At 40.7% G+C, this 14,238-nt stretch overlaps 1 protein-coding gene across 1 annotated transcript in view; it reads left to right on the top strand.

The window, feature by feature from the left end:
* The window catches only part of CSMD3 (CUB and Sushi multiple domains 3), a 584,303-nt gene that overhangs the window by 503,429 nt on the left and 66,636 nt on the right, over positions 1-14,238 (top strand). The window contains exons 45-50 of the mRNA XM_060277658.1: positions 4,197-4,342; positions 5,271-5,351; positions 7,626-7,739; positions 9,286-9,474; positions 9,766-9,912; positions 12,249-12,437. Of these exons, the coding sequence (XP_060133641.1) occupies positions 4,197-4,342; positions 5,271-5,351; positions 7,626-7,739; positions 9,286-9,474; positions 9,766-9,912; positions 12,249-12,437 (866 nt within the window). The remainder of the gene's footprint in view (positions 1-4,196; positions 4,343-5,270; positions 5,352-7,625; positions 7,740-9,285; positions 9,475-9,765; positions 9,913-12,248; positions 12,438-14,238) is intronic.

A 14,238-nucleotide genomic window follows, 5' to 3' on the forward strand; every position in this document is an offset into this window, starting at 1 on the left:
CAGCCTGTATAAACTGGTCACCTTTCTCTTTCTGCTGCAACCTGATCATCCCCATTTGCTGTTTATCTTCATTTAGTAAATCTAAGACAAACAGTGCTGTCTAATAAACACCATAATTAGGGATGCTTGCAGATTCATATTTTTTTGTGTGGATTCTCATATGAGCTGACCTGATCCTTTGACCTCCTGGACTGATGTGTGGATTGGAATGGAAATGTTTGGATTTCACACTGCTATGAATTTTGCAATACCATTCATACCAAAGTGCATTTTCTTTTAGCTATATTATAAATGAAATCCATTCAGAAGTGTGGGCTTTCAGATATAATAACAATGGCTCTGTGTCAGAAGGTGGAAAGTGATACACACTGAGGCAAAAAAATTTAAAATAAAATCCAACATTCACTATACATTAAATGTATTGTAGCAGAGACTAACAAGGATATAAATGTTTGTGTCATAATTTAAATCATGGTGTGTGGCAAGATGAACATATTAATACAGGTGTGGCAGCTGTGAAGAAGTTGGGATTCCATGCTAGGAATTAATAGGAAATGGATTGTAAATCAAACTGCCAGTATTGCAATGACCTTATACAAATTAATGCTGTAAGGTAAAGGTAAATGGGTAAAGCACCCCTGGATGGTTAAGTCCAGTCAAAGGCGACTATGGGGTTGTGGCGCTCATATTGCTTCAGGCCGAGGGAGCTGCCATCTGTCCACAGACAGCTTTCCAGGTCATGACTAAACCATTTCTGGCGCAATGGAACACCATGACAGAAACCAGAGTGCATGGAGGAGGAGGAGGAGGAGGAGGAGGAGGAGGAGGAGGAGGAGGAGGAAGAAGAAGAAGAAGAAGAAGAAGAAGAAGAAGAAGAAGAAGAAGAAGAAGAAGAAGAAGAAGAAGAAGAAGAAGAAGAAGAGGTGGAGGAGGAGGAGGAGGAGGAGGAGGAGGAGGAGGAGGAGGAGGAGGAGGAGGAGGAGGAGGAATTTGGCTTTGATATCCCGCTTTATCACTACCCGAAGGAGTCTCAAAGTGGCAAACAATCTCCTTTCCCCTCCTAACCCACAACCCACAACAGACACCCTGTGAGGTGGGTGGGGCTGAGAGACTTCAGATAAGTGTGACTAGCCCAAGGTCACCCAGCAGCTGCATGCGGAGGAGCGGAGACGCGAACCCGGTTCCCCAGATTACGAGTCTACCACTCTTAACCACTACACACTGAGAGCCAGTGTGGTGTAGTGGTTAAGAGTGGTAGACTCGTAATCTGGGGAGCTGTGATCGCGTCTCCGCTCCTCCACATGCAGCTGCTGGGTGACCTTGGGCTAGTCACACTTCTTTGAAGTCTCTCAGCCCCTCTCACTTCACAGAGTGTTTGTTGTGGGGGAGGAAGGGAAAGGAGAATGTTAGCCGCTTTGAGACTCCTTCGGGTAGTGATAAAGCGGGATATCAAATCCAAACTCTTCTTCTTCTTCTTCTTCTTCTTCTTCTTCTTCTTCTTCTTCTTCTTCTTCTTCTTCTTCTACACCACACCACACCACACCACACAGGAAATGCTGTTTACCTTCCCGCTGCAGCAATACCTATTTATCTCCTTGCACTGGTATCTTTTCAAACTGCTAGGTTAGCAGAAGGTGGGACAGAGCAACAGGAGTGCATCCCTTTGCATGGATTTGAACTACTGTTCTGAACAGCAAACCCAAGAGGCTCAGTGCTTTAGACCACAGCGCCGTGTGTGGCCATACTTGGAACAATGTTTACAGTTCTGGTGTCACCCTATTATACAATAAGAATATTGTAGTAAAGAAAATGATGGAGTGGTGGTGAAAGAACTCTGCGATGAATGGTTACAACATTTGGCACACTTTCATTTAAAAAGTGAGAAGAGGGAGTTTGACTGGGGGTGCAAAATTCTGCATGGTGTGCTGTTCTCTCTAATAATGCTAGAACTTCAGGTAATCCAATGGAACTGGTTAGCAGAAAATACAGGACAGGCAAATGGATGTACATTCACATAATGTATAATTAATTTATGAAATATAGCATTATTGTTGTTGTTGTTGTCATCAAAATTTCTATACCACACTTCATCCGAGAATCACAGCTCAGTTTACAATATAAAAACACAAAAATACAACAAGAGCATGCCCCCGACTGCCACACACGCGGTTTAAACAGTCATAGATTGTTTAATTAGCCAAAGGCCTGGGGGAAGAGGGATGTTTTTGCCTGGAAAGGCACCAGGCAAGCTTTCCTGAGGAGAGTATTCCACAAGCTGGGAACCTCTACAGAGAAGGTCTGCTCTCATGTTGCCATGCTCTGGACCTCTCAAGGAGGAGGAGACACATGAAGACAGACCTCGGATAATGATTGCAGGATGTGCGTCGGTTCATATGGGGAGAAGCAGTCCTTGAGGTATTGCAGTCCTGGGCCATTTAAGGTTTATAGGTCAAAACTAGCCCTTTGAATTGGGCCCTAAAACTAATTGCCAGCCAGTGGTAAGGCCAGGGTTGGTGTTATATGCTCAAACCGTCTTGCCATGGTGAGCAACTTTGCTGCTGAATTTTGCACCAGCTGAATTTCCCAAACTGTCTTCAGAGGCAGCTCTCATATAACACATTGTGGCAATCTAACTGCAGTAAAGTCATACCTCGGTTTAAGTACGCTTCGGTTTGAGTACTTTCAGTTTAAGTACTCTGCGGACCCGTCTGGAATGGATTAATCCACTTTCCATTACTTTCAATGGGAAAGTTCACTTCAGGTTAAGTACTCTTCAAGTTAAGTACGGACTTCCAGAACCAATTACACTCATACTTCGGGTTAAGTATGCTTCAGTTTGAGTACTCCGCGGACCGTCTGGAACAGATTAATCCACTTTCCATTACTTTCAATGGGAAAGTTTGCTTCAGGTTAAGTACGCTTCAGGTTAAGTACAGATTTCCGGAACCAATTGTGTACTTGAACTGAGGTACCACTGTACATCTCAGAATACTAGCTACAGGAGAAATAATGTATTTATTTATGTTTATTCAGAGTGCATGGAAACGCTGTTTATTCCATTTATATCCCACCTTTCCTCCCCCAAGGAGCCCATGGAGGCAACACAGCAAAACAGTAAAAATCTATTTAGATTTTTTAAACAACAACTATTCCAATACAGATGTGGACTGGGAAAGTGGGCTGGAGTAGATGGACTGAAGAGTCGATCCAGGGAAGCTGTCATGTTCTTTTGAATCCACCGAGCATGTTTTACATTTATGCTATTTATCTGAATCAAATTTCAAGCAGTGTTCATAGCATCCTGTGAAATAACTAGCCACTTGGTGCAAATCAAGAAATAGGTTGAAAGACAACCAACAGTTGAAGAGCACCTCTATAATTTTGGTTTTAAAACAAAAATTCAGAATAAAGAAAAAGAGCAGGATGAGATGCAGACATTTTGCCCTGTATTGTGTTGGTTAAAAAAAATCTGCAAGAATGTTAAGGGCCACATAATTTTAAATGGCCTGCTATTTTTACGTTCTTTCAAATGTCAGTGTTTCATTGTCTGAATATGACCACACATCACATGAATGTGACCAAATGCTAACAGCATTTCACCAGCACATTAGGGGGAGATATAGATTGCTCCATAAACATTGTTTTCAGAACATTAAATACCTGTAAAATGCACTTGACAGAAATCTTATGGCCACTAAAAGTGTGGTGTGCACATATTCCGTGGTTGTTTCACACCGTAGTAAAAGATGGGAACAGTCCAAAATACTATAAGTGCCACTGGAACAGCATGGTTTTGGAGCACCAGGGTCTCCTTTCCTATTGGCCAGTTTAGAGACTTGAAGGTGAGGATGACACAGACTCAGAAGATCCCAATTCCTCTAAGTGTGTTAAGGTTATAAAACTAAACAGGGGTGGTGAAATTGGGGACTTGAAGGGGCATGAAAGTGTGCGCATTTCTGTTCATTTTTCAGAATGCACACAAACATATTCAGTGGAAATTCCGCTGAAATTGGGTAAAGTATAACTGGGACCAGATGCTCTCTGAACTTTGCCCATTATAGCTTACATAATTGCTTATCTCCCCACTCTTCCTCCTTTGGACTTCTTTTTGGCACGTTTTGAATTCTTAACCAGAGCATGTGGCAAAGGCATAGATTTAATTAATAGTGTTGTTTTTTTGCCGATGTTTCTTTTAGGGATGGTCCTGACCAAAGTTCTCCTCAGATTGGACAGTTTAGTGGCAACACTGCATTGGAATCAGTCTATAGCACTTCAAATCAGATACTGATTAAGTTCCACAGCGACTTCACAACGAGTGGCTTCTTTGTGCTTAGTTACCACGGTTGGTGTTGCGTATCTTTATACTGTTTGTCTGCCAATTGGTGTTTCGTTCAGCTGTTTACTTTCAGATTAACTGCACATTGTAGAGCCAGTAATATTGCTGGTTGTAGGGAAATTGATAGGAATTGCATAGGAATATGGATGGCCGTAGGATTTGTAAAAAGAAGAGCAAGGCATGGGTAATGGGATTACACTGGTGCTGAAACTACTCCAACATATTATCAGTGAACTACTGACCATCCTAGACAGTGATGTTTTCATTTCACTGATTCACAGTCCTTCATTGGAAGGTCTGTCTTTGCATACTGAAAGCCCCTTCATCCTCTTAAACTAAAACAACAACAACAGATCACATAACAGTGGCACAAAAGTGGAACCAAGCCCCAATGAATTACTCGGAGAAAGGGACAAGAAATGCACTTAGGCCTCATTTGTTGGATTATTATTATTATTATTATTATTATTATTATTATTATTATTATTATATCTCACTTTACAGGTTACTCTAGGCAATTTACAAACATACAATAAAAACAGCTTAAAATGGCTTTTAAAAGCTGTACAAAAAACAACTAGAGATCTACAGTTCAAAATGAAGACCTAAGGCAGAGACCTTTTCATCCAGTCTTCAATTTTTTGAGATAGTACAGATAGGGGGTGCCATATCTCAACAGAGTTGCTGCTGGAAAAAACAAGACACTCTCTCAGGTTTGGTGAGAAACTTGTAATAATGCCTTCATCGGGTTTTCCAACATATGTGATAAATGGATAATCCCCATTGGGAATGAATATGAGGTGTTTTCTTAAACATTCCAAGTCCTCTTGAACCAGGGTAGTTTGCTTTTAGATGTTGATAAAGAAGGCTATAAAAGTTATTATCCTATGAAACATAGCAACACATTAATCAATGTGTCTTTTGCATTTCATAGCATATCAGCTTCGAGTGTGCCAGCCTCCACCTGCTATAACGAATGCTGAAATTCTGACTGAGGATGATGAATTTGAAATAGGTAAAGTCAATCTAAGCATAAATAACAGATATTTCCTCCCATATAGAAAACTGCTGAATGTGCACAGACAAGCACTGTGGTGTTTAAACTCCGTATCAGTATGGGCAAACGTAAAAAATTCATGTGGCTTTGCATGCTAGAACAGCCTACAATTTAACTGAACTAAAGACCCTTGAGAATTTGTAAAATATCTGGGTAATCAGAGGTTCAGACAATTGAAAGGTGCAATTCATAGGCTTATGATTTCTAGCAGTAGTTTGGTGGAAGGTGATGATTAAAATACAAGGAAACAAAATAAAATAAAAATCCTTCCAGTAACACCTTAGAGAACAACTAAGTTTGTCATTGGTATGAGCTTTTGTGTGCATGCACTCTTCTTCGGATACACTGTGTATCCGAAGAAGTGTGCATGCTCACGAAAGCTCATACCAATGACAAACTTAGTTGGTCTCTAAGGTGCTACTTGAAGGAATTTTTTAATTTTGTTTTGACTACGGCAGACCAACACGGCTACCTACCTGTAACTAAAATGTAAGGAGATTATGATCAGTGAAAGGGCGTCCTACTGTCATTAACAAAGCCAATTTTCTGGATTCCATTGCCGTTATATTTTCTACATATGCAAACAAGAATTATCTCCATGGCATTGGCTCTAGTTGTTTCCATAGGTAGGTACAGAAATAGCTAATGATTGCCTCCCCTCTGCTAGCAGCCTTCTGTGTCTTCACAGAACTGCCCAAGAGGAAAGTGAAAGGTAGCCCCAGGGACTACAGAAAGAGAGGGAATAGCAGAAATCCTACTTTTATTTGTGGAGCACCCAGACCAGGTGACAGAGGGAAACTCACTCCAGCAAATGGCAGATGCAATTCTTGTTTCTAGGGCTGCCATATTTCACAGGAGAGTTGTTGAACTTTTTTTTGCAAAAAGAATGAAGTTTTTGGCCAAAGTTGTTGGAAATCCCCCCCCCCCAAAGAGGGAAATTGTGAGCTATTTTAAATGAAATTTACCAACACCTACACTTCTGACACAGGTTGCCATACGTCCGAATTTCCCCCCGCCTTTTAGCGATTCTCCAGCAGCCGTATCCCGGCGGTTTTAAGGCCAGTCCACATGTATGCAATATGTATCCCTATTTCCAAGATAGTGACACTTCTTAGCACAATCTGGGAAATGGTACGGTCCCACTGAGAATTTTCAGGTGACTATCGTGGTGTAAAACCTTCTGTACTCTGTGGTACTAATCATCTGGCCAGCAGGGTTTGGCTGCAATCCTAGACAGCAAGATGTACAGATCCGGGAGAAAGGCGCATGTGGCCAGATGCAATTGGAGAGGCTTTACTGCAGCCAATTACCTGGCTGAATTGACAAGACCCTTTTATCTTTAAGACCTGTTTGCTTGCTCAGCTGAATGATCACCTGCTGTAAAAACCTTTTTTTTAAAAAAAGCCATCCAACTGCAAGTGCTGAGCCTACATATATGACTATTCAGGATTGTGTCCTTTCTGGGGATGGTGAAGGTAAATTTAAGTGTCACACAGAGATATTCACTGGCCGTTTTTAAATTGATTGGCACTTGTCACTGAAATCTGTTACGGTATATTTATTGGCTTGTACTTAAGATGTCTCATGTGTTTTTTAACCTTTTTAGTTTTGTTTTGTAAACCACCTTGTGAAGTCAATGTCAGGTTAGAAATCCATTCAATAAATAAACAAGTATGAATAATACAATTGTTATGAAACCTTTTAAATGTGTGCCCTATAATGCAAGGGATCTCCATTGGGTGCTGCTGACTCTATAGTGTTAGAAATAATAGTTAAGGGTTGTTGTTTTTACAAAAGTTGTTTTTGAATCTTTTTATTTGCAGTTTTAATTTCAAAAAAGCCATGTACTAACCACAATGTATATTTATGTCTGAGGAGGGACAGCGGGAATAAGGGTACTTGATGGCTTCCTCTTAATTACTGTCACGACTGCTAAAAATAATAATAATGCAAAGCTTTTAAAACTCCACCATTCTGCTGCATTGCTTCACAGAGTAACAAACATCCAAAGTGTGTGAGTCATACTAATAGTAGAGCTGGCAAGAAATGATAAATGTGTCTGCTCATTTGCCACAACATTTCCCGTGTCTAATCAAAGCTATTTGCGCCAGTGGTCATTTGCAAACTATATATGTTGGGAAAGGTACTTCATTACTCAGTGTGACTATCTGTGCCAAAAGTCCCCATTAATTGTTGTTTAACCACATCTTTCTCCTTTTTTTTATCAAATAGGGGACATAATAAGGTACCAGTGTCTACCAGGCTTTACATTAGTTGGTAATGAGATTCTGACATGTAGACTGGGAGAGAGGCTACAGATGGATGGAGCACCACCTGCTTGCCAAGGTTTTCTGCTTGGATATCTTTTGTTTAGATGTGTTTGCATGTTGTGATGTGTTTTCAGAGGTTTCAGAGATTTCCTCCTAACAGACACATTAAACTTTTGAGTGCTCAAAGGGCACTGGTTGCAACTCTCTTGGCAATCAGGTATTTCTTTTGCCATGTTGCATATGAGTGAAGGGGGAGCTGAGTCTGAGAGGAAGTGGGTTTGCCAAAGAAGCAGAGGTGAAATTCAAATTAGGAATTTTCCGATTTCTACTTCAGTTTCTTAGCTATGTCAATTCTCATTTATCTGGGTTCTCTGTGACTCACCTATGTGCATCTGTGCATTCAGAGCTATGTCCTCTGTGCATTCAGAGCAGAATATACTGGCAACATATGTTGTTCCAGTCATATTATACATGCATACATTTGATAACATGCACTGTTTAGAGATTCCTCTGGTTCACCAGTCTATAAATGTTTTGAAACAAACAAACAAACAAACAAATGAATGAATAAATGAATAAGTGACATAAATTGATTACCTTCTGCCACGGGGCCCTTTCACCCGGAACAGAATCCATCTACCCCACCAGTAAACACCATTCAGAAGGAAAAGTCTATTCAGAAAGGCCTGTATTAGCTTCCTATGGACAATTCTGTTGGCTACCTTGGTAAATAACCCATCAAGCAATTCCAGCTGCTCAAACTCTTATAATGCCAATGGAGCTCCCATGCCATTTTAAATTAGTGGAAGTCATGTTGTAGCATAAACACTCTGCTCTTGTGTTATTTGCCTGCACACACACACACACACATTTCAGTTAATTGGTGTCTGTAGACAGCAGAAACAAATGATTAAAGTGATAGCCTGGAACAGAAGCAACATATTTTTTCTCTAATACAGAATCAGAGGAACACAGTTCCTTTACATTGCAGAAAGTCAGTGGAGGAACAACAAGAATAAAAAGAAACCAAATGAGTTAATTAAGCTTAAACGGTCTCAAATGTCTCTCAAGGACCATAGACTCTACTCCAGTGGCTGGTGTAAAGTATTTGCTTTCAAGTTCCCCATTGGTGGTGATAGGAAGGGTGGTAACCATGCTAGGGGCTAGAGATCCGAAAAGTACGCACTAGGAATGATGGGGGAAATTGATTGCTGCTTAAATTGCACTGCCTGCTGGCAGTTTGTTAACACACAGGAACCATTGTTAGCCCCCAAACTGAGGCATTATGAGGCAAGGGTTGGATAGAGCCCCCTGGATCCAATACCCCTTTGTCAGAGAGGCAACTGTAAGGAAAATCTTGGCATCTTTCATTATTTAATTCATAAATGTTTATACCAGAAACAGAATATTTGGATCAGTTAACAAAGGGGGTAGGAGAACAAATGCAAAAACTATAATGCATTATTCTTTTTTTAAAAAAAAAACCTGTACTGATTTTTATCTATTCTATGTTAATATAAATGAAATTATTGGTGCACACGTTTAAAATGTAGGAAAAAATAAAACTTCTATCATGCAGTTTTCCAGCTATCGAAACATTTAGCAATTCCTCTCTTTTGCAGTTCTTTGTCCTGCAAATGAATTGCGTCTGGATTCAACTGGAGTGATATTGAGCCCTGGCTACCCAGATAGCTATCCAAACCTCCAGATGTGTGCATGGACCATTACAGTGGAAAAGGGTTATAATATCAGCCTTTACTTTGAATTCTTCCAGACAGAAAAGGAATTTGATATACTTGAGGTGTTTGACGGTAACTATAGGACATACAACCTCGGATGATTTAGTGTGCATTGTTTTTAGCCAGTAACTTTTTTAAATTGTGTATTTTATCATGCATGCAGTTTCAGTGTCATTGTTGCTTTTCATTTTAGATTGCACCCTGTTATTAAAAATTCCCCTATATATGCCATTAATGATATGGCCACAATGTATTGCTTTAATTTACTGACTACTTGTTTATGACTTCCTTTTAGTATATCTCTGATTTTAGTTTTCTTTCTTTTCCTTTCTCTGCCTTGCTACCTCTTCCAACATCATCAAGGATCAAATAGTCACAGTCCATTACTAATCTCCCTAAGTGGAGATTATTCCTCATCTCTAAACATAACTAGCAGTGGCCATGAAGTGTTTCTCCGGTGGTCTGCAGACCATGGCACAAACAAAAAGGGTTTCAGGATACGATATATAGGTAAGTCAATCAAATCTTTCTCTTTTCTACCTTTCAAATACACCAGCAAGCTCAACTTTCAGCTGTCATAGCCAGCGTTGGAAAGATCCAGCCAGCATCATGCTATAATGGAATTTCCCCTTCCTTCTCTATCCTGTCCCACAGCACATTCCCCCACAATCTGCTCCATAGGGTTTCCCAACCCCCTGGAGCACATTGTCCTGGCACATGGATAGAAGAGGAAGGAGAAATCCCATTTGCATGTGCAAAAGTATTTTTGCTCAAAAAGGACATCCCAGTTAGACATTGATCTGTGTGTACAAATGGGGCAAATGGACCTTGGAGGATATTCTAGATATTCTGGACCATATGCAAGAAGGTACACATGATCTGTTCTGTTGGTAGCAAGTCTAATCAACATGGACATTCTATAACACTAGGCTTATCTGATGAGAAACCCACAAATTTGCTTTCAGTTTCACTTTAGACAAGGTTTAGGTGACATCTTCATGACTGAACTAGATCAAATGTTTTGGGTATGTGTAGCGGGGACAATTTTTTAGAAGAGATGCAAGAGGCATGCTTCTGTACACATTTGGTGAAGTTGTGACTGAGCCAGAAGAAAGAATGGAAATTTAGTATCACATTATCCAAATGTTTGTATCATCTTTCCTTTTGTTTTCTTTTCGGTGGGGCAGTATGTATGCAGATCAAACAAGCACAGTGTCTTAGTTTGATGGTTGGAATGAGGGTTTTGACATTACTGTGCAATGCATTTTTAAAAAATCCTAGTATTCTCCATATCTGAGAGATATATAATTGTAGGAGGGTTTACCTAATCCAGGCTTCCTCAACCTCGGCCCTTCAGATGTTTTTGGCCTACAACTCTCATGATCCCTAGCTAGCAGGACCAGTGGTCAGGGATGATGGGAATTGTAGTCTCAAAACATCTGGAGGGCCGAGGTTGAGGAAGCCTGACCTAATCCTATGGTCAAATCAGCTTCTCTCCAACTTCTTTACACCTTAGTGCCCTTTAGCCAATTAATTGCCTTTTGATAATTAACCATGTGAGCTGGAAAGTCAGGAAACCCCCTGGACAGGACAACTTCTGGAACCCAAGGCAAAACAATAATAAAAGTGTGTGTGTGTGTGTGTGTGTGTGTGTGTGTGAGAGAGAGAGAGAGAGAGAGAGAGAGAGAGAGAGAGAGAGAGAGAGAGAGAGAGAGAGAGACCTAAGTCATGCTAGAGAAAAAAAGCAAGTACAAAATACTGATATTCATTGCTAGAGAGCTAATCTTAGAGGTGTTCAGGGAGTTAATTTGCAGACAAGAGTTACAGTCTGGACTATCCTCAATGATCTTTCTAAAGAATACAAACCCAATTTGCTTCTGAAGAAAGATATCAGAGAAGCAGATGACAGTATTGCAAACAAAAGTGGGAGGGGAATGCATGGGTGTGTGGGTGTGTACACTATGCAAAACCCATCTTGAACCAGGAGTTCTCTTGAACAGAAAAAAAAGGTAATAGTCATTTCCATCTGTTCAATGTGTCAAAGTTCTCCCTGTCCTCTACCTCCTGCCTGGTGTATCCATATTCTTTTCATGCTGCAGATGCCATCTTTCATGATCTTCCTACCCATATTAATTACCTTAGATACATGTTAAAACAAGTATCAATTACATTATGCAGAAACTTCAGATAAAAATTTGAACTTAGATGTTGACACAATCTAAGTAGATTACATTTGTAATTAACACATGCAAATGTGATCAGATGGGAAGAAATAAGATTAATAAACAAGGTTTGTACACATAGGAAAAAGAATCATAATGTACAACCTAACTGGCGAAGTCGTCTATACCCTATTAAAAATATGCAATACAGATACTTTGCAAGAGATTGTGAGTCTGGATATATTGATTGTGAATTCTGCTTATCTGTGCATCCCAGAGATCCATCTTCCTTACCTAGATGTTTGTTTAGTTTTTTTCTGAAGCCAAAAGCCAAGTGTAAGCAGGTGAAACAACCACAGTTAACACTGGCCTAAGGCCAGACCTTCATTACTTTCCCCACTGGGACATATAGGTGACAACCAGGCTGCCCCATTTTCAAAGTAATATGAAGTCATTTTTGCCCCTGCTTGCTATTGCCACCTCCCCAAAGTGGGCTGAAACGTGGTCATTGTCAGAATACAGCTTTATTATTCCCCCTTCCCTTGGGGTCTTCACCACTGCTGCTAAAGGGGTCAAGGCTACAAAGTTTGCAATCCCCACAGGAAAATGCCTACTGATAAATAAGGTGATATGTGGGGGAGAAAAAACCATGCACTAATTGCTTCTTTCTTTTTGTTTTCAAAGCCCTTTACTGCAGTACCCCAGAGTCACCTCCTCATGGGTTCATTGTTAGCCAGACAGGTGGGCAGCTCAACAGCGTGGTTCGCTGGGCTTGCGACCGAGGATTCCGCCTCGTTGGAAAAAGCAACGCTTTGTGCAGGAAATCTCCCAATGGATATCATGCATGGGATGCACCTGTCCCGGCATGTCAAGGTAATCAGCTTTTCCTTATAGAATTGGATTTGCACACTTTGGTTCTCTTCCAAATATCCATGGATGATCTAGTCCACCAGTAGCGCTGCTAACTCCAGTTAATGCAAAAAAGTGCTCCATTTTTTATTTGACTTATTTAAGCTAAGGAATCTTTGAGCCATTATTCGTGACAAGCTCCAGGGCATCATGCAATTAACCAAGTGGCATGAAGCAAAACATTCGACAGTAAAGCAATATAATATGCAGAGCCAGCAGTCTGCCTTGAATTGCTCACAGTAGGGTAAAGTGTGCACGTTTTCAGCACCGGGGTGCCAATTCAGTCATTAGGACACATGCAGTTGTCACTTAAATAATATGTGTGGAATAGCCCACACATAAGTGCCCTTAAATTCAAGGAATCAAGAGCTAGAAATTGGAGTTGAATATCTGTGAAGTTTCCCAAGTAGGATTCCCCCAGGTTTGTGGGTTCTCAGGCAGGCAGTAGCACTTTTAATGGTTCCAAAATGTAAGAACTGACACCATGCTTAAGCTGTAATATATATACTCAATTTAGCCCAAAAGTATTTTACCGTGGTTTGCCTTTTTTATTAATAGTTTTTTTTTTCCTCTCCTAGGCAAATCCTATGTCACAATAACCTCTACAAGTGAGAATTTCCTTCATTGTGTTATCTTTATCCAAACCAGAACAATCCCTTTCTTTTCCTTTCGGCATTATCAAATCATTTTTATTTGGTCTACATTCAATTGATGGGCCTGTGAAAAATTTAGAACCGTAAAATATAGGCAGAAAAATGTACCAAACGCACCGACCTCAGCCTTTTCAGTGTGCACTGTTCCATGTAGTCTGCTGCATCAGTTCATATTTATGAGAAAAATATCTAGAGGGAAACAATATCTGGCAAATATTAGTTTGCTAGGATAGCCAGGGAAGAAAATAGGAGGTGATGTGGTTATTGGAGGAAAGAAAAGGCACAGTGGCTTTATTAGAACAAGCAAAAGTAAACTGTGGGCCAAAGGTTGAAGCACAGAAGAGCATTTGATATACTGTATCTGCCTCCTTTAGAGCCACTGCTGCTACTCTGATTTAGTTGTTGTTGTTGCTGCTGTTACATTTACATCCCATATTTCCTCCAAAACCTGATGGTTTCCCCCCTGCTCATTTTATCCTCACAACAATCCTGTGAGGTAGGTTAGGCTGAAATACAGTGTTTGAAATATTCTTGTCCAAACTTTTTTCAAAGAGGTCCAGATTTGATGAAGTGGACATGCATGAGGGCCGACCAAAGTTGTCGGCCTTTTTTTTAGGATTGAAGTTGTTGAGCTTTTCTTCGGATTTTACCCCAAAGTTGTTGACCTTCCATGGGGAGGAACTCCCTGTGGGGGCTGGATTAAACCGACCGGTGGGCCGGATTAGACCCCCATAACAGACTTTGGACATGACTGAAACCAGTTCACCACACTGTATCTCAATGATGGCGAGGATAACGGTGAGGGTAATGGCTATCACTATGATCTGGGCTGTTCCTACTGTTTGGCAGAGTGAGGCAGCTGCTTTAGGTAGCAGATCCTCAGGGACGGGGGCACCAGTGGCAGCTGCTCAGGCTGTTCCTTTGGAAGTATGCTATCCATTCATCTATTTTGGATGATAGAGATGTGTGTCATGTGCCCTGCCCTCTATCCCCCTAAGGTCACCTGCTGCTTTCAGGTGCCACAAGAAGACTCTGCCCTATCACCAGCATTCAGTTAAGATACACCTGCTAGTCTAGAATGGCAGTTCAGGGTCATTGCAGCCACAGTCAAG

Source organism: Zootoca vivipara, chromosome 8 (genome assembly GCF_963506605.1).
Source record: "Zootoca vivipara chromosome 8, rZooViv1.1, whole genome shotgun sequence".
Classification (NCBI taxonomy): Eukaryota; Metazoa; Chordata; class Lepidosauria; order Squamata; family Lacertidae; genus Zootoca; species Zootoca vivipara.